The sequence below is a fragment of the Sesamum indicum genome, linkage group LG9 (genome assembly GCF_026168435.1).
Source record: "Sesamum indicum cultivar Baizhima isolate 11 linkage group LG9, ASM2616843v1, whole genome shotgun sequence".
NCBI lineage: Eukaryota > Viridiplantae > Streptophyta > Magnoliopsida > Lamiales > Pedaliaceae > Sesamum > Sesamum indicum.
The window spans coordinates 3,380,222-3,404,037 of record NC_142665.1 but is presented as its reverse complement, the minus strand read 5'-3'; the positions used below and the strand labels follow the sequence as shown (position 1 = coordinate 3,404,037).

Here is a 23,816-nt window from a genome sequence, read left to right as displayed (position 1 = left end):
AGGATCGTAAAATAATCCTATAACTTTTTGACATTTTATAATATTTGTGGTCCATTTATTGTTGTATTTGTTAAAGTTGTCGGAATAATTTTGGTATTATTATCCTTTATTTTCCTAGGACTTGCAAAAGTGTGATGTAATTTTTTGAAAAAAATAATGCACCACATCATTTTTGTTTAAAAAATTTCCTTCCATTTCGAAACACTAGAAAAAAAATGACTATTGACTACAATTTTAATGGCTATGCACTAAAAATCATGGTAAATACTTTTTATTAACCATAGTTAGATAAAACCAATGCAAAAATATAGGTTTTCCACTAATACAAAGCATGGCTAAGAGTCATGGTAAAAATATTTGTCATGCTTTTTAGTCATGACAAAATATTTAGTACCCTCGCAAATACCACGGCCGACAACCGTTGCATGGCCATAGTCATGGCTATTTGCTATGGCTATTTTGTTATTGACCATGGTAATTAACCACGATTAAATATTGTATTCTTTGTAGTGATAAAAGTGAACCAATCAGAACAAAAGCATCAATTTAGATAAAAACCACATGAAATACACACCATTTATTTTGAAAACTTTTGTAAGAATTAGCTCCAAAAAGAACTAAAATTACTAAATATAAAAAAGGTACAAGACTCTTTACAATCTTAAAAAAATAAAAAATAAAAATATTAAAAAATTACATTACCAAAAATATATTTAAACCCTATAAATTAAGTACAGGGAGCTTATAGGAATTGTTGGAAGGCACCATGTCTTTAAATTAAAATATTCTCAACTATATTTATTTTTCCACCATTCTTTAAAGTCATTTTACTATCAATAATTTTTCATTCATACATATTTAAGATTAATTCATTTTATTCAATTTTAATTAATTATTTATTTTACCTTTATTCTCTTTTATCATTAAATAAATATAATACAAAATTTATATTTTACATAGTTATTAAAAATTTATTAACATCATAAGTTAGTGGTCAACAAATAAAAGTTTTTCTCTATAATTAAAGCTTTAAAATTCTAAAAAATACATATATCATATTTACCATATCCATCATTTCACTTGAAAACAAAGTGGCCGACTTCAGCGATGATTCCGCTCCGAATCTATCTATATATATAATACTTATGACCGGTCAAGGCTGCTAGAAGCTTGGGCGCTACGCTTTTTCTCCCCGCCTTTCACCGGCGGCTCCCGGTACCCATTTTCTCTCACTAGTCAATCCTACGTCTCTCCAATCATTTTGTCCACAATTTACGGTCTTAATTTTTACTTTAATTACTATAATACGTATTGAGCATTCAAAAGAAAAATAAACAATTAAATTTAATTAATCAATTTTATCCCTATGTACGAAATTATAGAGTGCTATATATACCATAAAAATATTTTTTATTGTAGTACTTCGGAGTAAGATAGATTTATTATATTTAACTTTTTTATCCCTTCTGAACAATTGTTTATTAATATTTTTACTATGAATTTAACTATAAAAAATGGCATTATTTAAGGAAAAAAATACATACCAACCCCTGTGATATACGAAATGTGCAAAATATCTCCCTGTGAAAAAAAAAAATCAAATTAGTAATTTATACTCCCTGATCCTGAAAGTAACCTAAATGCACTTTAGGTGCGATTTTAATTAATTTTTAAGAATAAAAGATTATTTTATATTTAAATATAATATATAATAATATTATTATATAAAATATTTATAACAATGCGTATTTTTATTTTAAAAAAATAAAATAAAATGAAAAACACCAAACCTCTCTCCCGCCCTTTCTTCCACGAAATACATATAAAAAATGAGGGTCTTATTATACTACGTATAATTGGAGAGGTACATAATAAAGTGAGACAAAAAGTAAAATAATGAATTTTGATAAAGAGATTTGACATTCTTTTTTCTTTCTTATTTGAAATACAAATATTGGACTTTCCCCTTTGCCTTTTCCTCTCTCTCTTTTTATTTATTAATATTACAGTCTCTCTTATCTTTCTAGTTTATTTATAAAGAAAATGTTTCATGTATAGGATTTGCACGTGAACGAGGGGAGTTAAAATGTTGAATACTAAATTATTCTTTTTTTTTAAAAAATTTAAATTTTTAGATGAGTCGATCTTTTAATGCTTATATTTTTATATATAGAAAAATTATAATTCAAATCAAATTTAATCGAACTTAAACTAAATATATGTACAATACACTTATAGAGTGATTTTGATTTATGGTTCATGAAAAATAATAAATTGCATGACAAATATATCACATTTATTGGACCAAAACTATAAAAAATTTGGTTTGTATATATTATGAATATGGGATTCCTTTCTCTTTTGGTTTGATGAATAATTGGGGTCCCACTCTGGAAAGAGGAAGACAAGATGAGTTTGAGGGCAGGTTCATGAATTCATCTGAATCATATTTTAATATACAATATGTACATATATATATAATATTACACAAAGAAAAAAGCTGTCTGCTGAATCCAAATCATATCTTGAATCAATTAGTGACCAAAAAGTCTAAGTTGCAAGACTAATCAACTCGCTGACCGGCTCCACTGCCCCTCACAGACAGTCCCCCGCCCCCGCCCAGGATTCTACTTTAGCCACTGCGACTGCGACTGACGCACGTATCTCTATTTCCTGGAATTTTCCTGCTTCACTTCCCCATGAATTCCCTCAACACTGAAAACTACAGCCTATAAAAAAGTCGTCTCCGTTCCGTTCCTTCTTCATGAAATTCTACACAGCCCATTCATTCAAACACCTCTTTTTTTCTTTTTCCTACTTTTCTTATAACCGCTGAATACCTGTCCAGATTCACACTCTCATTCTCTTCCCGGTACAGTTAAGCTTTCTTTTGTTGAGTCCCTGTTAGTTCCGCCGCCACGTTTTTCTGTTTGCTTATTAGATCTCTGGGGAGATTTTTCTTAAAAATTTTGCAACTCTTTCGTTTTTCTCAAGATTTTTCTTGTTGATATCAGTTCGCTGAGGCTTTTTGTGGTTCATTTCCCTGATTCTTGAGATAAGAACCCGATTCAATAGGCTTTTTGCTGGATATTGAGTCATCATGAATACTGTAGTCCAGGGATACTTGGCTCCTACAAATGATTTTCAGTTGAATTGCTGCCCAAAATCAGTGTTTCCTGAGGAAAATCTTCATGTTTTTGGGTACAAACTGGATCCTGGTTTCAACGGATTTCCTCGCATCACAAACGGGTCATCGCCTGTTGATGAATCTTGTTCCGAGCGGGAAATTTCCAAGGAATTTTCTGTGGAGCTTGGAAATGGATCTTCGCCAGTTCCTGATTCTTCTTCATCTGAGGGTGAGATTTCTGAGGAAATTGATCATTCAGATGCAATCCTCAAGTTCATAAGCCAGATGCTTATGGAAGAGGAGGACCTGGGAACTAAGCCCTGTATGCTCCATGACAGTTTGGCTCTCCAGGCCACTGAGAAATCCCTGTTTGATGTCCTCAACAACAATTCCGACGGGAATGCCGAAAGTCCAAGTGACGTTTTCACCAAATCTTGCAGCATTAGCAGTAGTGGGAGTTCCTTAGATGTCAGCAATGTCGTGGAGTCTGCTTGGAATCCTCATAATTTGGGGGATTTTGAATCCCTCGTCAGTCCTCCCCAAGTTCAGTATCCTTCCCTGGATGCTTTTCCGTCGAGTTGGCTGCCCGTTGACTCCTCGAAAGGCTCTTCGACGGGTCCGTTTTGGGCCTCGGATTCAGCAAATGAGATGCAGTTTGTTAACATGTCCAGTTTAAGCAAAGGGGAAGTTAGTAATTTCGAACTCTTCAACGATGAGCTTCTGAGTAATAACTCGGAACTGTATAACAAGACTTCTGATCAGTCTTCAAGCAGCAGCTTGAGAGGAAAGAAGAATCGATACAGGGAAGAAAGTGATTCTATAGAAGAGCACAGGATTAGCAAACAGTTGGCCAACAATGTTGCTGAGTCTGAGCCATTGGAGATGTATGATAATGTGCTGCTCTGTGCCAAAAGCCATATTTCTATTTGTGGTGACGAGGATGAAATTGAAGCGAAGGAGAAGTTGCAGCAGTACGAGCAACCGAAAGGGTCCAATAGAGGACGACCGAAAGGAGGTAAGAAAAATGGCATCGTCAAAGAAGTAGTGGACCTGAGAAGTCTTCTGATGCAATGTGCACAAGCTGTGGCGAGCTACGACAGCCGGACCGTAACTGATTTACTTATGCGCATAAGGCAGCATTCTTCTCCTCAAGGAGACGGCACAGAAAGGCTCGCCCATTATTTTGCTAATGCTCTCGATGCTCGTCTGGCCGGCACTGGAATGGCATCATATACCGCCTATTCTTCCATGAGGATATCAGCTGCCGAGATTTTGAAAGCTTACAAGACGTTCATTACCGCGTGCCCTTTCAAGAAAATGTCGAATCTCTTGGCAAACAAAACGATAGTGAAGCTGGCAACCGGAGTGACCACACTTCACATTGTTGATTTCGGCATTCTATATGGGTTTCAGTGGCCTTGCCTGATCCAGGCCCTGTCGGAAAGACCAGGTGGACCTCCGAAGCTTCGCATCACTGGGATAGATTTCCCCCAACCGGGATTCCGGCCGGCAGAGAGGGTAGGGGATACAGGCCGTCGACTTGCCAAGTACTGTGAGAGATTCAAAGTCCCATTTGAATACAATGCTATAGCACAAAAATGGGAGACCATTAGACTTGAAGATCTCAAGATTGAAAAGAACGAGTTGCTCGTGGTGAATTCCTTGTACCGGCTTCACAACGTGCCAGATGAAACAGTAATGGTGAACAGCCCAAGGGATGCTGTTCTGAACTTGATCAAGAAGATCAAACCTGATATGTTCATTCACGGGGTCGTCAACGGCACATACAACACCCCTTTCTTCGTCACGAGATTCAGAGAAGCACTTTTCCACTTCTCCTCCCTGTTCGATATGTTTGAGGCTACAATATCCCGAGAAGACCAGCACAGACGACTCTTTGAAGAGCAGGTGTTCGGGAAGGATGCTATGAACATCATAGCTTGCGAAGGCACGGAGAGGGTGGAGAGGCCGGAGACTTACAAGCAGTGGCAAGTTAGGAATCAAAGAGCAGGTTTCAGGCAGCTGGCGCTGGATCAAGAGATCGTGAAATACGTGAGGAGTAAGGTGAAGAGGCATTATCATAAAGACTTTTCGGTGGACGAAGACGGGAAGTGGATGCTGCAGGGATGGAAAGGGCGGGTTATTCATGCCATCTCCTATTGGCAACCTGCTCACAAGTGATGTTGATGCTGCCGGTGCCGGTCGAGTGAAGAATAAACCAGATATTCAGATGAATTGTTCTTGAAAGTAGAATGTAGAATCTTGTTTGCTATGGCACTTGTGTGGTTTTTACCATGGTGAGTCTGTACTGGAGGTTTGGGCACTACTATCTGTCAAGTAACCGTACACTTGGCACCTCTTTTGGTGCCTTTGCTTTGATTTCAATATTTCATTGAATTGGTTCTTTTAAGACAATTTATTCTGAGTTTCCTTCCAATGTCCATTGTAGGAGAAAATTTAATTCCCATCAGGTTTGGTCAGAATTGAAATAATTATATGACAACAATAATACATTTATTATATAATTATTTGTACAGTTTAAGAAAAAGGACATATAACAAAAGTATTAATTTTGTTCGACCGAATCACAATTGAATAAAAATTTTCTATTTACATAAATATGTTGCGAGGGAACGCCGTAATTTCAAGCCAGGACAATTGAACACTACTTGGGATTGTGAGAGAAAGAGTTGGAATACAATTATTATAAAACTTTAGGTTAATTATACCTAGACTTTATTTAAAAATGTAAAATTATATAGTTTTCAAAGAAATTGTGATTTCATTTTTACAATTGGTTTTTCTTCTTAAAAAACAACCATATAATAAGTTTATCAAATGACCATTATGTCATCGGATGTACTTGTAGTGTTCATATTTTAAAACGAGTTTATTATATTCATAAATTTGAAGAGATATTTATGTAGGATTCTTCTGCAATAGCTTGAAATGATATTTACATACTATATTAGAATAATCTCTAATATACTTACATATTTTTTTTATTTTAGTATCTTGAAATAATAATTAAATGCTATATCTGAAAATTCCCTATACTTAATAATTGACTAAAATGAAACATAAAAATACTTACAAAGGTTCCTTTAGTGATTTTACCATGATTTTAGTGATGTGCAGTAGTAATAGCAGCCAAATATGAGTAGGAATCTTGAAAAGCTCAACGCCAAAATGGGTTTCAAATCTCGTAACTACAACAATTTTGGTAGTAGATTACTTTAATATCTCATGGTGCAATGTCTAATGCGCATGTACTAGGAACTTTAACATGGATTAGTGGGATGAACATATTTCTAAGTTTTATTTTTTCATTAAGTTCATATCTTTAGTGTAGATTCAGTTAAATCATTTATATGTTCTTATTAGTATATATGAAATTAATTATGATGTGATTTATCTGTGCAATACGGGTGATTATATAATGTTCTAAGAGGGTTTCAATATTATTATTAATAGATATTGTGATATTGAAAATCATGATATTAATAGGGTTTTCGTAATATTGTTATTAATAACTTATAGAACCACCTTTTGAAATTTGAGTTTTATTGGTATTAGAAATCGGTAAATTCATTTATTTTTCATATTACTTTTATAAATACCTTTCCTTTATATTAGTTCCTAAATACTATAAAGGTGTAATTTAATATATATATATATATATATTTGGTGATAGATATAAACGTAACAACAATATCGCTCATATATATAAAAAATAAATAAACGACTTTCGACCATAAGTATTTTATCACATTTACTCCCCTTCAACTTCATAATTACATTTACACCTCCAAGCCAATGGCAATTAGTTACTAAAACAATAAAGACTTCAGAGTCGATGAGGAAAAAAATTATAAGTTGACTTAAAATTTTGTTGTTCGACAACATTTTTAGTCAAAAATCCTAACGACAGGTACACAATTATATACCAAGCATTTTAAAAAAGAATGTACACATAATTTTTATTTTTTTTGAAAAAAAAAATGTAATTTTAAACTTTCGAAGGGGTTCAAGCGAATTAAGCCAATAATTTTAGTTTGTAGTAATATGTGGTTAATTTTCTTATTTAGACTACTTAGTCAAATTTCATGGCTACACTGTTACATACTTACATCACCCCAACATTCAAGTCTATTATTGGAAACTCTTTGCCAGACCAATTTTAGTCAGATACAACTAACCACACCGAATCAAGTGAATGATTTTGGTATGTTCCACCAAAGGCAAAGGGAACTAATGGTATTCTCCTTTGACTTGTTTAGTTCTCAACTACAATCAATTATTAAAATCAAGTCAACTTTTATTTAACATTTCTTAACATAACACTAAAATAATAGTAGTCATGACATATGTGCTGATCTCATAGTTATACAGTTCTTGATTCTCAACACAGTCATACAAAATGATAACCAACCATGGCATCCGTTGTCGGGTACTATCGAGCTTTAGGTGCATTCGCAATTAAAAAAGAATCCATGATGATAAAAACATCATCTATATGCTGCTAATAGAAAAGAGCTTATCTGAATTATGGAGGATTTAAACATTGAATACAAAGTAAAATGCATTACAACATAGTTAACTGCAGAAGGCAATTGTAAGTGCCAAAAAATACTCAACTGAGACAAATCTGGAAATATCTCCTGAAAAAACTTACCTCTTTTTGCTTCCGTGCTTGGGAGGCCGAAGAACACTCCAATCCAGCTTATCACGTTTATGGAGCTTTTGAGTACTATGGTTTCTAGTTGGAGATGAGTCTTGATTGTCTTGGAAGTTTCTCAAAGACTTATTTGGATACTGTGCTTCAGAGGTGACTTCAGTTTGCTTTCTCTTGAGATCACCGTTTGCTATACTGCTTGAAGCATCTAATTCCGAGTTGTCTGACCTATATTGTGAGGATGCATTTTCTCTGTAATAATGGAAAAACAGTCTTACTCAAGGATGTGACTGTAACACTTGGTTGCTACACAATATGGCAGGTCACACCCCCCCAACCCCCCGGGCATACCCCACAGTCAATAACAGAAAACCCTCCTCAAAATCACTTCAACTTAATCAATACAACACGAACGAACAGAAAGTTATTCTTGCATAGCCAGAGGTAAAATAAACGACCTTCACAACAAATAGAGTTTGGGCAAGTTTTGGCGACCTCAAATGATGAATATTCATAGAGTGATTTATGAATGCAATGCCAAAATTAATTTTTTAATATATTCATCTCATCTGTGAAATAAATTTTAAGAAACTACCAAGAAAAATGGTCAAACTCCTTAAAGAATTGAGAAGGATTCGGTCCTACAACTCAAAACCCAAAAGTTATTGTAGTAAGTACCAGTAAGTCAACAGGATAAGAGAACTTAAAGGGTCAGGAGAACACTGACCTGCTGGATATCGTTTCATTTTGTCTGCCAGAACTTGTAGCCGGGGTTTCAGTTTCGCTAACGTCAGATGCTTCTTCATTCAGTTTCTAGCAATCAAGACTCGGATGTGAGAAGACAAAATAAAAACATTGTAGAAACTAAGAGTCTTTCAGGAATTGTAGGTCACTAAAAACCTTATACTCACATCAATAGATGGGTTAAAACTTAAAAACGACATGCGGCCTCTTGTCATCCCAGGATGGGGATCACCTTCAACTATAACAACACTGCATGTAATGAAAACAAAATAAAGAGAAAAAAAAAAAAAAGGTAGAATAGAAGCATTCAAATTATCACATACTTATGACTTTGAAGATGTTCAATGAAAGAAATTTCACCAGGCTTGCAGAACACTAGCAAAGCTATACTATAAAGCAAAGGATACCCATTTGATAATATTGCAGGCCCGATATCATTTGGCCCGTTGTTGCTGATGTTAAATTCAGCTCTTTGTAACTGTCTACATAATTCCCTTTCTATTATCTTAAGACATATCTTAGCCTGTCTGACTGCTTAATATAAGTTATAACTGAGAAATACAGAATAATATTGTTCTCCCCTCCCCTCCACTTCCTTGCACTAAAACATGTACATCTTAAACTGTCTAACTCATCGACTTAAGAATTCAAGGTTATTCTTATCCGTTCATTCACATTCTCCAACAAAGCAATCCAAAATGCAACACATTCCAAGTGTAATATCAAGGCAAAAGTTTTTAGTGGTCCAAGACTGATTGTTTCTAGGTGACTCCTTAATATTCTAATGGAAAGATAATCTATCCCACACTAATACCTTCTACTACATAATCATTAACCCAAAGAAAGTTACAAAAGCTACATGTCTAAATTCAGGTAACTTAAAGCATGATGTCGTGGGCCTATGCCTAGAAAACCAATTGCTAAAGAGGAAGGAGACCATGCTATATAAGAAAGTCCAGGAACTCTTTCATAACTGATACGTGAGGGTAGCATCACATTGTCCCCTACCCAACCCATGTAAGCCCTAGTACAATGTGGAGCCTCCTCCTAGACCAGCCATACCTTGGGCCCTCACACACTGGTTCCATTCTCTAGAAACTGGTAAGGTCCTGCTCCGATACCACTTTGTCATAGGCTCAATCTATCCTTAGAAAATTGATTACCAAGGAAAAAGGGTATGGCGTTGCATAAGACAGTCCAGAAACCCTTTCCTGACCAATTTGTGAGGGAAGTGACACAATGGGCTTCTATGTGCTGCTTTATCTCTGAATCCTAATACAAACGTGTGAAGGTTCACTCTGGCTGAATAGTAAGAGATCTGATATTATACCAGAAAGGGGGCAAAAAAAAATCTTAAGTCTAATTGCAAACTACGACATCAATCATGTAGCTCTTTTGGAAGGAGATTCCTGTGCCAAACTTTACGAAAATTCCCCTCTCACTACATTTTCCAAGAATTGGGATTCTATTGCAACCTTACTGTTCCAAATTACAAAAGCATCAGAAGTTACCTAAGCAAATAATTATCTTAAATTTTGGCAGCAAGTTTTCTCTCTTACATTAGTAAGCTCAGCTCCTAACACAGGGAGTGGAATAACATTAGCCAAAGAATTCTGGAGAGGTATTACTTATAAGTAACTAGTTATAAAGTAACAACTGGACACAAATAGTTACTCCTTTGCTCCTCCTATCTGCAAAAAACGGTATCCAAAAACTACTACTAGAGAAAAAGAATCACCAGATGTTGAAGCTTCCGTCTTTTCTTTTTCCAGTATTATGCAGAAAGAAGATATGAAATAGAACCCAAAACAGAAAAACTACGGCCTACATGCATTCAAGGAACATACACCTTTACAAGCTGAAACCAACATAAATCTATTCATAACATGAACCATAATGGTGACATTGGACAAGAAAACATAGAGATACCATCTTTTAACAGCACTTGTGGAAGGGAAATCTCCAGCAGATACGACCTCTTCTTCCTTCTTGGTTTTCTCATCTTTCAGAGAAGCCCTTTGCATAAACTGAATAGTAAACACAGAAACAGTTGCAAACAGGAATAAGAACATTGAACCTCATGGTTCCACAAAATATCTTTAATTCCAAGAATAAAAACGATCACAAACAAAAAATTAATCAAGCAATCAAAAACAACCCAGATTAACTAAACCTGAACCCAGTTGGATTCAGTGTAAAACAAACGGAATGCTAAAAAGACAAGAAAAACAATTAACCAATGTTGCTTTACCTTCAAGTTCTTCAAAGTACTGGATAGCTCTCGCTTCGCCATGCTAAATTCTCAGACCAAACTTTAATGATATATCAAACAGTTCCTGATACTCCTTTTCCTTCTCTCCTCTCCTCTCCCTCTGTCCTGCGAGTTCAGGTATAGAGGCAGACTTTGGTTCCCAAATCGCAAGGGTTTTTCGAATCGGGCAATAAGATTATTGGAACCGGAATGACAAAAATATCCCCGAGCGATCCGCGATGTTTGGGGGGAGAGAGATTTGGATGGAAAAAGAAAGGAGAATGTGAAAATTAGGTCAAACTAGTTTATACAATTTCTAGTAAGTAATGTCGTAAGGGCTTGTTTGGTTTCAAAAATGGATGTATAATAAGGTGGAAGTAAAAAACAGCATATAAGAAAATTGGATGTATATTGATTCCCTCAAAATCAATTTTATCTTGGTTTAATTTTTTTTCTTAAAAAAAAGTATAAGACTGAAAAATTTGAGAAATACTCATTTTATTTTTATTTAGGGTAAATTATATAAAAATCCACTGTATTTTAATTTTTTAGTTAAAAATTCACTGTTAATTTTATAGGCAAAAAGAATTCCTGTGTGATTTTCTTTTATATATCAAATAAAGAGGTAAAATAGACATTTGCAAATATAAAATAATGTCAAATTGTATTAATGAATAAACTCACTCTCATTTTAGGCGTGTGAAATGCATTTTTTTCGTTAATTTTTTACTAAGATGGGATTTTTTGTTGCCTTTTCAATAACACAGAATTTTTTTGTCTATAAACATAAAACAAGAAGTTTCGCGTTTTTTTCTTAATTAAATGGTTAGTCTAAATTAATTTGTTGTATCCCTCCTTCCCTCTTAAGTTTAATAGAAATAATGAGGACGAAATTCTCAGCAAATATGATTCACAATTAAATTGTAGTAGACCTCGAAAACTTTTGAACTAAGGGTTTATGGGATATTGGGCATTCAATGTATGGATGCCATTAGAGAACGACTCATTACGCATTGAAACATTTCTGGGAGTCTCTAATAAAAGAAAAACGAAAGCAAATGCGCAGCAACAGCAGGCAAAAGAGAGAGTCCACCTGAAAATCTTACAGTAATCAAAGGCCTAAGTAGCTTTAGCATCACATGAATCAGTAGTAACAAACCAAAAGGGCGGAGAGCAGGAAAACAACATTTTTATCACAAATCACATGTGGAGATACGCATCCACTACATACTAGTATAGAACCATACATACGCTTTGAGATGCCAATATCACAGCTACATAATTTTACCAGGTTAATTGCATTTCTACCCCCATAAAACATTAATTGACAAAATTTCTCCCTAAACAAAAAACAACTTCACGACCCCTAAACTTTTGAAAGACCATCTCACTGACTCCCGCATCAAACGGTCGAATTGCTCATTTTTTAAAAGTTCAAGGAGTTGCGTTGCCCTTTTCTTTATTTGAGGTTTTTTTGTCTATCCGTGTCTTTACAGGAAAGTCCGTGCATCTAATCCTAATTTTACCCTAACAAAGTAAGAAACTAAACTGCGAATCAAAAGAAACGATAAAAACAACGATAACAAGAAAATCATCTGTTGCTCTAAGCTCTGACATAGGTCTCAATAGCCGGCTTCTCAGAATAGCCAACATCTGACCTCTCTTCGGCGTCCCACAGCTCCGGCAACGCTTCCCGCATATTGTGAATGCTCTCCAGTGCATAATCCACACCTTCTGTTCTATGTGATGAGCCAATCTGTTATAGTAAAACATTAGTCAGCACAATTTTGCGCTCATTTCATACAACGACACTACTTCCAGTTTAGTTAAGATCACTCAACGTACCCAAACAGTTCGTACGCCCATACGCTTTGCAGTTTGTAGATTGCGGATCGAGTCATCAAAGAATAGCTGTGGAAATAGATGAATTTCAGATGAAATCTTAGCAACATACCGTTAATTCTGATGTATAAAGCTACATAGAACACCAATTCCTCACCGTTTTCTGAGGGTTAATCCCAGCGATTTTGAAAGTTTGTTCGAATGCATTTTCAAATGGCTTGCAAACAATGGGAGTCTTTGGGATTTCTGGAGCAGAAGTATTCACAAAGTGTAAGAATAAAGCTACATTATGATACTCTTAATCTCAACATTTTGAACTCACCATTGGTATCATTGTCAGCTTCTTTGTCCTCGTGAGTAGGATTCAACGTCTCAAAACAAATAATGTAGTCAAAGCAGTCCTCTAATCCAAGTCTACTAAGAACTTTAGCCACATGCGCCTCGTTTCCATTCGAGAAGATCTGTTTTCACATTCATCGTCAAATGCCTACAACACTCGACGTATTTTCACTTCTATCAATTAGAGATATAAAACTTACAACTTTCCGGATAGGCAAGCTGTGTAGAAGGCTTCTTAAAGTGTGGTCAGGCTTCAACCACTCATAAGGTAATCTACCATGCACAAAGCTACACAAACAAAGGATACGACATATAACGAGGGCAAGAAAAAATGGGTTAATCACACTTTACCCCCTATAAAAGCACTAATAGGCATAAAAACTCCCTAAACAAAGGAAAGTTAGAACAACGCGACCCCTAAATTTTTAGAAAAGAAGCTCAAGCCTCCCATATTAGAGGGTCTACAGTACCTTCTCTTTAACTTGGGGGGAATTGCCTATCAATATTATGTTCAGGAGGGGGGGGGGGGGGGCTTGTTGCATTTAACCAAGAAATAACATCTCAAACAATGCAAAATCAGAATATTCATTTGTTTACCTATGGTAATCGTCATAGTCAAAGTCATAGCCGATAGCCTGAAAGGTTTCATCAACTTCTCAATGTCATCAATTGATTTTATATTAACTTAAAATTAATTAAGATGGCATCAACAACATAATGTCAAGAAATCAAACCCGGAGACCAGCCATAGTCGTGCCGTACTCCTTATACAGTTGAGCACACATTTCTGGAACTTTCTCCTCCTCGATGCTGAGCTTGTTGATCATATACTCTAATTGACACCATCAGTGAAAACTCAGTAATGCACAGTGTACTATAAAATAAATAATACAACAGTTACTAACACGAGGAGATCGAAAGAGTGATTTATATGTTTCACCTATGATGTTTTTGGTGCATTGTGCTGATATACCGGAACTCAGGGGGTAGATGGTATCATCGACATCTGAAAATTCAGAATATAAGTCTTCATTATAAGAGTACCCCATTTATGGGTGTAGTATAACATATATAGAGGAAAACTCACCAAAGAGAAGACATTCATATCTTGGTTCTGTGACTTTCTCGTAGCAATCTTCATTCTCCATTTTGATTCTACAATTGTCTGAAACAAAGTCGAACAATTGTAAACAATTCAAAAACAAATAGGACCACCAACGACTGCAGCTAATTTATGCATTCTAAATATCTCACACACACACACACACACATCTTTTCATAAAAACGAGATCTGGTCTAGAAAAACTGAGAAATGGGGAAATAGATACATAAAAACTATAGGTTTCTTAATTTCCCATTTTCCAAATAGAAACATAAAACAAAAAAGAAAATGAAAAAAGTGGGCTTTTGTTCATGTAATGATGTAACCAGACAGCCCCCGAAGTTTTCAAAACATGAAATGTAAACTTAACAGTTCCGCATTTGGAAGAAATCGTGTGGGAAAACGCAGAAACATTCAAGCAATATAAAAACAGAAAAGAAAGCACTTGGCAGAAGAGGTAGAAAATAACAGTACGTACCAGATTCTTGAAAGAGGCAGAAACGGGGAGGCCGATCGAAGAGATATTGAGACGCAAAATGAAGCTGGGGTAAAACAGCGTGATGGAGGCCCGGGAATTTATAAACAAGAAATGAGGAGATATGAAAAACTGATTGTGGGTGTGTGTCGTGAAGGAGGAGTTGAGTTATTAATGCTTCATCAAAAAGGTAGGAACGCCGAAAGCGACAGGAAACCTGGAATTTCAACGATTGGGCGTTAAAAGAAAACTTTTCTAGTAACTCAGATCAGATTTTCTGGTCAAAATTTAGTTGGGTCTTTATTTGGAAATTCGTTGTCAAAGCATACCATGTGCCTTTCATTTATATTTATTTAGGACTATTATGAATGTGTGTGCATACATAATAATAATATATAATTAAAATCAAATCACTGGATAATAAGTGAACGAAAAGTAATTATTTAAACACGAGAAGTGGAATAATTATATATAAAATATCGTCATACAATAATCAAATTACGACGCATTGTTTGAGATTTGTTGTGTAGGTTATATTATTAATTAATAATATTTTATATGTTGGGGAAGATGAATGATGAGGGGTGGACACATCATCATCTTACCACCGTCTTCCTTCAATTCCCACATGCTTTTGTTCAAATATGATGTAAGAAGTCAACATTCTTTATTTTCTGAAATTCTATTTCTGGTCTAATTTGGAAGTTCAAAGGCTACTGCTTCACAGTTTCTCTAGGCTTGTTCTCCTCTAAGTCTAAACTAAAAGGTTCAAAAAGATACATGTTGGTGGAAGCATGATATATGGATATATGATATGCGATTATTATATGTTTGGAGATCTAATTGCAATTTTCGTCTCAGATGCGTAATGGGCCGGATGGATCGGGCCAGCCCAAGATTAAATAAATAAGTTGATCAGGCTTAAGCCCAATTAAAAATGAGTTGTTCGTTGGAAAGTTTTCAATTTTGTTAACAATCGGATAATATTTGGTTAATCGCTTCGTTTTGTTGGAATTTTTGCTTGTTGATGCTAAAAAGAGGGATGTATTTGATTTTCCATACATATTCTTGTGATAATTTGAGGGGTATTTTAGTCAAATACTAACTTTTGATCATTTGAACGGAAATAATGGTCAAAGTGTAGTCGGAAGGACCAGATTGAGAAAATCTAAAATTTGTAGGATGACTTTGCAAAAACCCAATCGGTGTTAAAACTTAGAAGTTAGCCCCCGCGGTCCTCCCGATTCTCTTATTACTTCCATGTCGGAATAGGATTTAACATTGTTGCTCGGCGTCTTCAACCGTGAAAACATCAAGAAAATTACACTATGGAGGCAGCCACTTCCTTCGTGTGTTCAAAGGTGACCCCTTTTACCTGTAATCTCTCCCCGAGTAGCTATTTTGTCTCAGTGCGACCTTTTGACAAACGGGCTCAATGCAAAAAATTATCTGCGAGAAACTCGCTGTTCCAGAACAGTTTATGGGATACCAGAAGCTATTGGAACTTGTCTTTGTCAGTTGTCGCCAATAGAGATAATTCATTTGTCTCCGGCTCTGTTTTTCCATCATTATCAACTCCCTACTCTAGAATTATTCGCCCTCTTCGCTCGCTGCAATGCTCGAGTTCAAGTTCTACGTCCCTAGCAGACTCAGATGAAACGAACCCCTTGTTGAAAAGTATCAAAAGTTTCTCATTTGAGTCCTTGAAATCAACCCTTTTGCAGTTTACCCCCGTTGACATTTGCAAGTGGTGTTTGGCATTCTCTGTTGCAATTGCCGCATCAAAATGGACTGTGAATCTGCTGTTTAACCCATTTTTCTGGATGTATTTTAGCTGGACGTGGTTATTCTGGCCATGGATGGCGGTCATTGCCCTTGCAATTTATGGTGTTTATTGCCTAAATAAATACCTAAAGGGAGAAGCCAGCTTATTTGAACAACTTGCCATCGTTACATCAGCCTTCACTTGGTTAACACTAGTTCCACCTGCTCATTTTAATGGCTTTCTTGAAGGATGGCCCTTTGTATTCTTTTTCGTGTACCATTATTTCTTTTTTCTAAATGTTAGTGTCCGGAAGCGCTTGTATGGTGATTATTTCCCAAGGGAGCATGACAGTAAGTGGGATATTAGCTTGCCTAATTGGCACAAGGTTTTGTTTTCTGTTGGAGTGATGGTTGGGCATTGGTTGGCTGCACTTGAAGGGACGGAACTGCACCTCATACCTGGTGGGTGGAACAATGTGGGTATTTGGATTATGATTATGTTGGCAGTGTTTATGCAGTATCACTCCACATTGTACTTGGCCAAGTATTCGGAGAAGGTTGTTGTGCCTACCGCTGTTGTTCAGTTTGGACCTTACAGGTTCGTCCGTCACCCGATTTATGCATCTACAATGCTCCTGTTTGTCACTTACTTTACTGCACTCAGAGCACCCATGAGCTCGCTGTTTATTATTTTGGTCTGCTTGGTCTATTATGCGCAAAAGGCAAAGTTGGAGGAGGCCTTGATGCTAGAGACCTTTGGGGAGAGATATAGTGAATATATGAATAAGGTTCATTACAAGTTAATTCCTTTTGTTTATTAGTCAAAAATGTGGTCAGATGTGCAGTTGGTGAATCTGCGGGAAGGAAACAAGAGATTAAGGTGCAAACCGTTTTTGATTACTGGTTAAATTGGAATTCCATGTATTATATCAATGGAAATGGATATTCATCTGCAACTCCATATAGTTTTAGGCATCTTAAAGCACTTGAGCTTAGTTTTATGAATTTAGTATGATCCACAATGGTTTAGTTCAAGTAATTTTCTTCCGATGTGTCATTCTAATATGAAGGTTGCTCCTCGATTGATTGGGCTCCTCTCAGAATTATTTACTCTTCCCTAGCATTTATTTGGTATATTAGTTGAAAACTAAATAAATAACATCACACAAAGATGACAACTAGACTAGTTCTGCTACAGGCATATAATGTTGAATAAGGGCACTGTCATTGGTTTTTTGATGACATCTTGTAATGTATATGGTGGTGACAGGTTTCTAAATTTTTGTAGATAGTATTTGTTGATCTTGAATAAGTTATGAATTTATCATCTCATGCTAAAATTAAAATTTACTTGGTTAGGATAGGAAGAGCTAATTATGAAGTATATACATCTACAGTTGGATTACCTATGAAATAAGTTTAAAGTCCCAGAATACAGTTAAGCCACAGAGATATCGTGAACTTGTTAAGCCAGATGATGTTTAATATCTAGCTATCCGCTGATTTTACACTTTTGTTATTATCAGAAGAAAGTGTGAGATTTTTTGTAAATGATATCAAATAATTAGTGGACTATTATACAACAATTTGTGTATGTCCTCTTAGTGAATATTTTCTAATTAGCCTTAACTTCAGCTCACCATAATCACTTCATACTCGGCCGTCTGTTTTCAACTCCCATAATTCCAACACTCGTGATGAATCAATTACAAATGGAATTATACCGCAATAATGAAATCACACTCAGAACACACATAAAAAGATGCACAAGCAGAAGTTATTGTACAGGGCATTAGGGTGTCGTTGTGTACTCTCTGCTTTGCTGCTCTTTTGATGCTTGCACACAGACAAACATATTGCAAATACAAATTGCATAGGATGCCTTATTGGGTTCTTGAGGGTTTCTCTGATTCATTTTGAATATTGAATGTAAATAGCAACACTATAATTTAATTTTAAAGCAAAAAAAATTAGGATATCACGATTTGGATTAATGCAAATTTCTCTGCCTTTTTACTCGTTTTATTTCATTAAATTAAACGTCAACTGAACTGTGTTGTCCAATCATCGTGTCTGTCTCATTGTCAATGCACAAGATAACACTTGGGTCTTCTAAACCACTTATCACTAGTATAGCCAAAAAATTGCCTTGGTTCACCACTGCATAAAATATCAACAGCTTCTACTTTTTACTTGACAAATGCATATATATGAAAAGTTCGATTCACCTTAAAGGTTTCTTTCATGTGAAAAGTAAATCAAGTTCATTGTTAATTTATTTATTTTTGGTAAATTGGAACTCCACAGAACATACTTCTCTGCTTTCATTGATCCAGTGTTACCTCCTGTTTCTAGAACTCCTTCCATTATTCTTGAACCATTGGTGGCTTGAGATGCAGTGTCAAGTTTAGTTTCATGGTATGCAGAGAATCATGTATGCATTAGTTTTACTTCATTGCATGTATTGACTTCAACTAGAAAGAGGAACAAGTAACACTTAACAGTTGATATTGTGTGTGCTTTTTGTCTATATGAAGATAATGCAACAACATTGTCAATTATGCAGAATCTGCTGTTTCTACAGTTTTCACAATTTCTTGTTTGGCTATCCAGTTAAAGTGCCCTCAAAAGCATGAGGGAGAATTTTAACTCTAACCAGTATGGAAATGGTGAATACTATGTTTCCTTTTGGTTCTTGCTTTATTGTAAATACAAGAAAAATGCTGGGAATTGTGATAATAATGTTTCACCATGTATGTGATTATGATATTTTGTTTTTATATTTAGGAATTAGAACAGATGGTAAGGATAATTGCTGAATTTTGGCCCTTCCATACAACCCTACTCTGTATAAAGTTTTACTCGTTGAACAGGTAAAAACTCATACAACCCAACCTCCCTCGTCTCATGCCCTTCAGCTTATCGTTGCTCCTGACTGACAGTCAGGGAGACTGTGAAAAAGTAAATATTTTTTTGTACTCGTAAACAGCAATTCCTGCTTACTTTTACATTTGTCGTATGTCATACCGCCCTTGTGGCACAAGTGAAGCAGTCAGCTCAACTCACCTTAGCAGATTAAATGCATGTGGTTTGATATATGGTTATCTTTTTACTTCTTTAAATACAGGCAATCTGTTAATTTAACTCATAAAGGCTCAAGTTCTTGGCATTCACGTCACATTGGCACGAGTTGTCACTTCTAAACTGTGCATCTAGTGACTTCCGCCTGTATAACTTCACTGTTTCTGGAAAATTCACATCACATGCAGCCAAAAGTCGTTATAGTAGACTGCTTGAGCAATTTCATCTTAAAAATCCTTCTGCAGTTGAATGTACATGTTCTTCTGCTCATTCTGGACAGATCATGCCAACAAAGATGCATGCAAAAAACTTTAAGCTTCACTCCCTGTTATGAACTGCAAATAAATATCAATTCGGCTACATATGATATGGGTTTTGGTTTTCTTCTCTAATTGAGTTGATACTGTCAGACAAAATATGGGTACTTTTACTTTCTTGTTTCTGAGTTTAATAGCTTAGTGGACACAAGTATCTTCTTAAGTTCATTTTTCTATTACAATCTGAAAACTCAAATTACTTTCTTCAGCACACATTGGACTGATGTCATAATTGGGTGTAATAGTACTGTGAGATTTTGTGAATGGTGTCTCAGGTTAGTTCTGTTTCTGGTAAAAGAATGTCCAGATGGAAATAGCATTTACTCATTCCTGTGAGGATTGGATGATTGTTACGATCTATTGGCCTGTGGAATTCTTTCAGGAGCTTGGCATATTAACTTATCGTCTATGAACTTTTTGGTGTTTCTTGCTGTTGAAATAGCAAGTGAAGTACGGTTTACGCAGAATGGTAGCAGAAACAAGTCCTGATTGCTAAGACACCTTACATGGCTTCTTCTCTTCTGGTGTTCAGCTTAGGATGTTAACGAGTGGGTCTGAGAGAACTCTTTGCTTGAGTAATAAAGACATTGGTGTAAACTTCTTTGGGTTCTTTAGGGAACAATATTTAACATGGAAAAATATCCCCTAGGAATAGCAATGGGTCAGGTTAAACTGGACCCGAAACCCACCCTGCCCTCAACTCTCCCCCAACCCAACCCTGATGGGTTTAATCCGTAAAACCTAATTAATATTTTTTCATCAGTTAATTGGTATTTTCTTTAAAAGAAATAGATTTCTATCTGTAAATACTTAATTAATTATTATTATCCTACAAATATTATTTTTTCAATAAATATATGTATTAAATAAAAATTAAACATTTTTAATATATTTATAAATATTATTAAGGATGGGTCTCGAGTTCATAAAATTAAAATCTGTTCCAAAATTCAGATCCGATAATTTACACCCAATTCATTTATTATACTATTTGATGTAGAATATTAGTTGTAGGGTAAGTGTTTTCTATATACTTAAGACTTTACGTTCCTGCCGATGGTATGAGCTGCTGTAACAGTAAAATATATCGGTTGAATGTGACTACAGTATATACATTTACTGGCAACTATAAATCTTTTGTTAGCATTATTCATTCAAACTCTAAAAGAAGAAATAGAGTTTAAACGAATTTTTTCCGAAAGGAATGTAAATGTAATTTAAAAAATTTTACGGATAAAAAAATAAAAACTTTGCATTTCTATAGGGGTTTAAGTGTGTAATTAACCCTTTATTTAATGCTCAGTTTTTTGTGAAATGTAAAGGGTTTATCTGCCCCTAGTTCTGGTTCCTTTTTCAGGTTTGGAGTGAATTTCTCATATACAAATTATGTTTGGTAGGTCATATATACTGAAATATAATTTTCTTTTTTCAAATTTATGCTGATCATATAATATATATTAATGTTGTTGAACTAGTTTTGTAAAATGAAGATATTTAAGGAGTGTGTTCCAATAAAAAATCGTGAAAATTGTCCAATATAAAATAACCCACAGTTTACATATATTCGTCTTAAAAATTGAAAAGGACTTTTGTGGATGTCCCATTATTATTTTTATTTTTCTTTTTTGAGGAAAAATAATTTTTTAAATTAGATTTTTTTTAAAATTAAAAAAAAAATGATCTGACATTTGTGGCTGCTTTTATCAAATTTCTTATTTCCTTTGCATTGGTGGCCTAAAATTTGCACTCTCTCATCTATTATTATTTACTAATTTTATATTGGCATCACAAAAATAAAGTGGATATTTGATTTTCAGAAAATGCAATTTATGTGGTTTAACAATGCTAATATAATAGTTCTTTTAGCTGTGGGGGAAAACCGCCGCCTCCGTGATTGTCGGAAAATCTTGACTAGGTTTTAGCAGTGTGTAATGAACTCAAATATGACTGTACTTTTTTATGTTCAGATAAATAAAATTTAAATAATATTTACTTATCATATTCTCATAATTCACAGATAAATAAAATTTAAACAACACCCACAATTTATTATATAACACCTATTATGCAGTAGAACAATATCTTACGCATATAACGATATTTGAATTCATAACATTTAAAATTATAAAGCTTCATCTTCGCCAATTTAACTAAATCCCATTGGCTTTTGATGCTTTTTCTTTATTATGATATTGATATGTATGGTTATGTAGGTAGAAACGTTTTCACTTAAGAATTTGTGCATTTCTTCAAAAAGAATAAAAGAAAAAGGAACCATCGTTGTACTCAAATAGTTTTTTGGTCTCATTGCATTTTTTTGGTCAATGATCAAATCTTACAACAAATACATGTTTAGTCACAAATGTTGTAAGGAATTTGCGACAACATTATGACGAATATAGACAATGAATACATTTTTTCAAAGTTTCATCATAATTTAGCAGCAAATTCATTCCAAATTTGCTGCAGACACTCTTTGTTGTGAATACAGTTGTAAATTTGTGACGAAATAGTTTGGTCCCAAATTTGCAACTACACTCGCAATGACCCTCGATGACGTTTGATATGGGCACATCATGATTATTTATAAAAAGACATTAATAGCCTTGGTTAAAAGACAAAATACATTATCTGTACATGAATCTGCGTCTTCAAACTCCAAATGGGGTTAGCTCCAAGACCCATTCCAGCAGACCCTCAACATGGGCCGTTGATCATATGATAGCTCCCAGTTGGAGATCTCGCCACGTCCAGATAAGTGGATACATTTGATCCTATAAATACATCCATTATATTTTATTTATGGTAAAACACATTTATTACAATATCAGCATTAAATACCCTATGAGATCTAAATCTCGAACTAATTTAAGTATATTAAAGAGTCTTAGTTCATAACTTCCCAACGAGCCTAACGATTTTCTGTTTCTCAGGCTCCACACTTGATTCAATTACCTTTAGAGAGACCTCAACTTTTGATCCGATCCAACATTATTACAAAATTCATGTCAACTTATATTATTCATTACAAGTAGGTCACAAAAATTGTTGGGTGGCAATAAAATAGTGTAGAAAGAAAGGGTTGTTTTAATTTGTGAATTACAATATTAGTTGTTATAAGTTTGGTTGATTGTTCCATACTGTCTCCAACCAATATTATTTAAAGCATGCAAAGTGGTGTGGACACCTGTCTCTCATCAACACTTCAATTTTGGCTACCTGCAAACTACAAATGAACTGCATATACATTACATCTTGAATTCAAGAAATAAGATATTTTGTCCAAAAATCATACAATAAATATGTAGTCCCAGAATCCAATGAGCACATGTATATGATTTTTGAGGAGGAGGAAGAGGCAGGCAGGCCGGCAAGCCAAGCTTCCTAATAATTCAACAAGATTCACCCCTCCTGCCCATGTCTCTTTATATTTCCAATGCTGATGGAAAGATCACGACGGCGTATCACCTCCCACGTATCTCCCACTTCTTCAATATTCTCTGCTACAACATTAATCATGCCTATGCCTATCGACAATTTCTTGAGAAATGCGCAAATATTTCATCTCTCTCTCTCTTTCTCTTTTCCTATATATATATGCATATATAATATTTTTTCATACAAATATTTTACTCAAATTAAATCTGGTCGAATCAAATTAACACATACCAAATATATCATACTTATTATATAATCGATCACTTTTTACAATGTATTTACCCAAAATTCACTATAGGAAATAAGTGCTCGTAAGTTATTCATCAAACTCAGCAGACTATTTATTGATTGAATCGTCATTCAATTTATAAAACGGTGCAATTTTATTCGTAAAATCGAACTGGTCCAAAAATCTCATAAGACCTAATAGGTTATTCAAATTTAAAAGTGTGACAGTATAATTTCATTTTACTTTACATTTGATTTGATTGAACCAATCCATTATTTATCCCAATCATAAAAGTAAACTGTTATAAATAAATATAGAATTTGACCGAATCATACTGAGGTGCCGTGAGGATTTTGACTGCAGATTCTGGTCCACTTTACAATTAAGATTTGGAGACTAAGTAATTATTAAGTATCATGCATATTTATAGCT

The 23,816-nt window shown here is 34.8% G+C and overlaps 4 protein-coding genes across 5 annotated transcripts; 2 read left to right on the top strand and 2 right to left on the bottom strand.

Annotated features, from left to right (window-relative positions):
* The first annotated feature begins 2,684 nt into the window (after window positions 1-2,684).
* On the top strand, window positions 2,685-5,542 carry LOC105170436 (scarecrow-like protein 30). The gene has a single exon (XM_011091198.3). It carries the CDS (start codon window positions 3,101-3,103, stop codon window positions 5,306-5,308), a length of 2,208 nt encoding a protein of 735 aa, XP_011089500.2. The 5' UTR covers window positions 2,685-3,100; the 3' UTR covers window positions 5,309-5,542.
* A 2,102-nt stretch (window positions 5,543-7,644) lies between these two features.
* On the bottom strand, window positions 7,645-11,084 carry LOC105170435 (scarecrow-like transcription factor 11 (SCL11)). Of its 2 annotated transcripts, none has more exons than XM_011091196.3 (5): window positions 10,798-11,084; window positions 10,476-10,573; window positions 8,714-8,784; window positions 8,530-8,615; window positions 7,645-8,054 (listed from the first exon to the last, which is right to left on the bottom strand). In XM_011091196.3, the coding sequence occupies exons 2-5, from the start codon at window positions 10,546-10,548 to the stop codon at window positions 7,799-7,801; spliced, it is 486 nt and encodes a 161-aa protein (XP_011089498.1). In that variant the 5' UTR covers window positions 10,549-10,573; window positions 10,798-11,084; the 3' UTR covers window positions 7,645-7,798. The 2 variants fall into 2 exon arrangements, with proteins under 2 accessions (XP_011089498.1, XP_011089497.1); XM_011091195.3 differs by having other exon boundaries at window positions 8,714-8,795; window positions 10,798-11,082.
* Window positions 11,085-11,966: 882 nt separating this feature from the next.
* LOC105170434 (uncharacterized protein C24B11.05) lies at window positions 11,967-14,787 on the bottom strand. The gene is made up of 10 exons (XM_011091194.3): window positions 14,559-14,787; window positions 14,066-14,143; window positions 13,919-13,984; window positions 13,713-13,810; window positions 13,576-13,613; window positions 13,179-13,266; window positions 12,962-13,100; window positions 12,797-12,885; window positions 12,643-12,708; window positions 11,967-12,553 (listed from the first exon to the last, which is right to left on the bottom strand). Exons 2-10 carry the CDS (start codon window positions 14,124-14,126, stop codon window positions 12,401-12,403), a joined length of 798 nt encoding a protein of 265 aa, XP_011089496.1. The 5' UTR covers window positions 14,127-14,143; window positions 14,559-14,787; the 3' UTR covers window positions 11,967-12,400.
* A 942-nt stretch (window positions 14,788-15,729) lies between these two features.
* Window positions 15,730-17,376, top strand: LOC105170433 (protein C-terminal S-isoprenylcysteine carboxyl O-methyltransferase). Its single transcript, XM_011091193.3, has one exon. The coding sequence runs from the start codon at window positions 15,884-15,886 to the stop codon at window positions 17,138-17,140; it is 1,257 nt and encodes a 418-aa protein (XP_011089495.1). The 5' UTR covers window positions 15,730-15,883; the 3' UTR covers window positions 17,141-17,376.
* The last annotated feature ends 6,440 nt before the right edge of the window (window positions 17,377-23,816 follow it).